The following is a 2,480-nucleotide window of genomic DNA, read 5'->3' on the forward strand; positions in this document are numbered from 1 at the left end:
CTTTTGACCCCATTCTTTGGGTATGAAAGACAAAGTCACAATAATATAAAATATTATAAAATAAAAGCAAACCCTGCCTTCAGGACAGTAGCAGCTCAAAAAAAACCACACATCACAACAATTATTAATTAAGTTTTTATGTTTACAGTAGTCAGTTAACAGGAATACCAAGGGGGTTGGTTTGGTTTGTTTTCTTTAATCAGAATTCTGATGTTGGAGTTACTTTATTAGGAAAGCTGTAAGGAGGACCAAAACAGCTGATCTAAAATGTAATTACAAAGAAAAACACAGTTGAAGTCACACTGTGCTTTAAAGGAAAGTTATAGCTTAACTTGCATAGCACAAGCATACATAAGTAGTTAACAGGCATTGATAGAGCCCATCTCAATTTGTATTATTGCTTTTATTTTTCTCCTTTACATCTGAGCAACTGGTTGCTGGTCTCTGCTGGAACCAAGGTAGACTTACTGGCAGCTACTGCTCAGTAGTTGCATTTTGTTTAGCCAAGGAACAGAGTACACTACGAAGTTGCAAATGTTGTGCTAAGGAGAGAAAGAAAAAAAAAACAGTTATCAGATTAAGAGCATTAAACAGTTTCATTGTTCATTATTCTACAGTGATTTCCTACTCCATATGATCCAGAATTACGACACTTCCATGGCTCTCTAGATGTGTCCTTTCCTAACAAGCATTCTGGAATACCACTCATGTTAGTACTTGCTCAGGATCAATCACTTCTCTCAAAGAAACACTAACAGAGAAGCTGAGCAGTCAGCATTTCCGAAGATCAGGTTATCTCCTTTACCCATTCACACACAGGAAAGCTTTCAGCATGGCGATGCTCCAACAGAAGCTCTCAGGAACAGGTAAGCACACTTGCACAGCTGATGTGCAAGTGTCAAACCACTGCAGCTGTCCTAGTAGTACACACAAGCTTCTTGCTTAATGGATCACTCATGTGCAGTTACACTTCTCATACATGCAGGCATGAGGCCTGTGCACAGAGAAGCTAAACCTTGCACTGTGATTAATACAAATAATGAAGAACTACAGAAGAACTAGGCTCAGGCCAGATCAAAGCAGATGTATTTGGTGCTCTCATCTGATAAAATGAAGTACTCCTTAAAGAGCATTGCAGAACTCCTGCGTAACAGCTTGGAGGGCACAGAGAACAGTGGTAATCTGCCTCTTGTGATCAGTGCTTAGCCCAAAGCACTATTCATAGTAATATAAATCCTGCAGGAAAGTGCATCAAGTCAAGCATGTTTACATCACCACGGGACAAGAGGAGCAGAGAATGGTATGGTGACTGAGGACACTGGACTAAGAGTCAGGAAACCTGTAGGCTTGGCAGCGTTTCCTTCACATATCCCTGTGATCCAGACCATAAGCACTTTTTAAGAGGACTGAAGCACATACAGGCCCCCACGTATTACAGCCTCAGATCTCCACTTGCAAAACAGGCTAAAAGGCCCTGCCTCCACTGCCACATCTCGCAAGACAAGTTCTGCGAGGGCAGCACCTCGTTAAGCTTAAAGGCATAAGGTCTCTGACCTTGGTGGGGCAGACAAGGGGCACTGCCCACACCTCTCAGTACTAAGCCAGCCAGAGGACAGGGGTTGGAAACCCAAGGGGCAGTATGCTGTGTCCTAGAACCTACCTTAGCCATCTGCGGTGCATCATGGAAAGCACAGCTCTGGAGATCAGCTGCTGGCTTAGGGCAGGTCGTCCGGCCAATCTCAACTTTAATCATGTACTTGACTCCAGCCACAATCTGCAACAAGACAAGTGGGCAGCAACAGCTTTATTTGTAGCACATATAGAAGGGCTCTCTGACATGAGAGGCCCAGCCAAAAAGCAGACAGATTTCTGGTTACATGACGGAAACCAGACTCCAAAAGTACAGTGCATGTGGCAACCTCTGCAGAAGAGGAACTCTGCACCCTTTCAAAAACAGGAAACAAAATCCAAGTAAACAAGTCTCACAGTGCATCTTCCTTAGTCAGCAAATAGAGACATATTGACTCATCATAAGGACGTTGCTAGCTTCTTCAGTAACACACAGCACTCAGGGGCATTCAGACTGACATGACCCATGCTATAAAAAAGGATTCTATTCACTTTCTGTGGGAAAAAAACCTGAACAAACAAAACAACAGCAACCCAACAAACTTGAGGCCTGTTCTTTCTCCAAAAAAATTTCACAGGCCTCATCTTAAGCTGCTCTCCGGAGGGTGCCAGGGTCGATTCTACCACCACCAGACCCACCTACCCCCCCGCCCCGGTGCCCACCGACCGCCGTCGCCATTTACAGTCCTGTCCCGGCGAAGGGCCAGGCCGCCTCAGCACCCACCTGCCTTCTGGCCCTGATGATCCGCACCACCCGGCTGGAGTACATGTCGTTGCTGGCCTTGTTGTACTCCGCCATGGCGAAGCGCAGAGCCTGCTGCAGGCCCTCATCGTTGTCGGCGTTGTCGATG

At 45.4% G+C, this 2,480-nt stretch overlaps 1 protein-coding gene across 1 annotated transcript in view; it reads right to left on the reverse strand.

Annotated features, from left to right (window-relative positions):
* Positions 1-464: 464 nt before the first annotated feature.
* The window catches only part of LOC104540180 (cystatin-like), a 2,296-nt gene continuing 280 nt past the window's right edge, over positions 465-2,480 (reverse strand). Inside the window, exons 2-4 of the mRNA XM_010183917.1 lie at positions 2,354-2,480; positions 1,661-1,774; positions 465-542 (exon numbers count right to left, since the gene is read on the reverse strand). Of these exons, the coding sequence (XP_010182219.1) occupies positions 465-542; positions 1,661-1,774; positions 2,354-2,480 (319 nt within the window). The remainder of the gene's footprint in view (positions 543-1,660; positions 1,775-2,353) is intronic.

Source organism: Mesitornis unicolor, unplaced genomic scaffold (assembly GCF_000695765.1).
Source record: "Mesitornis unicolor isolate BGI_N332 unplaced genomic scaffold, ASM69576v1 scaffold37914, whole genome shotgun sequence".
NCBI lineage: Eukaryota > Metazoa > Chordata > Aves > Mesitornithiformes > Mesitornithidae > Mesitornis > Mesitornis unicolor.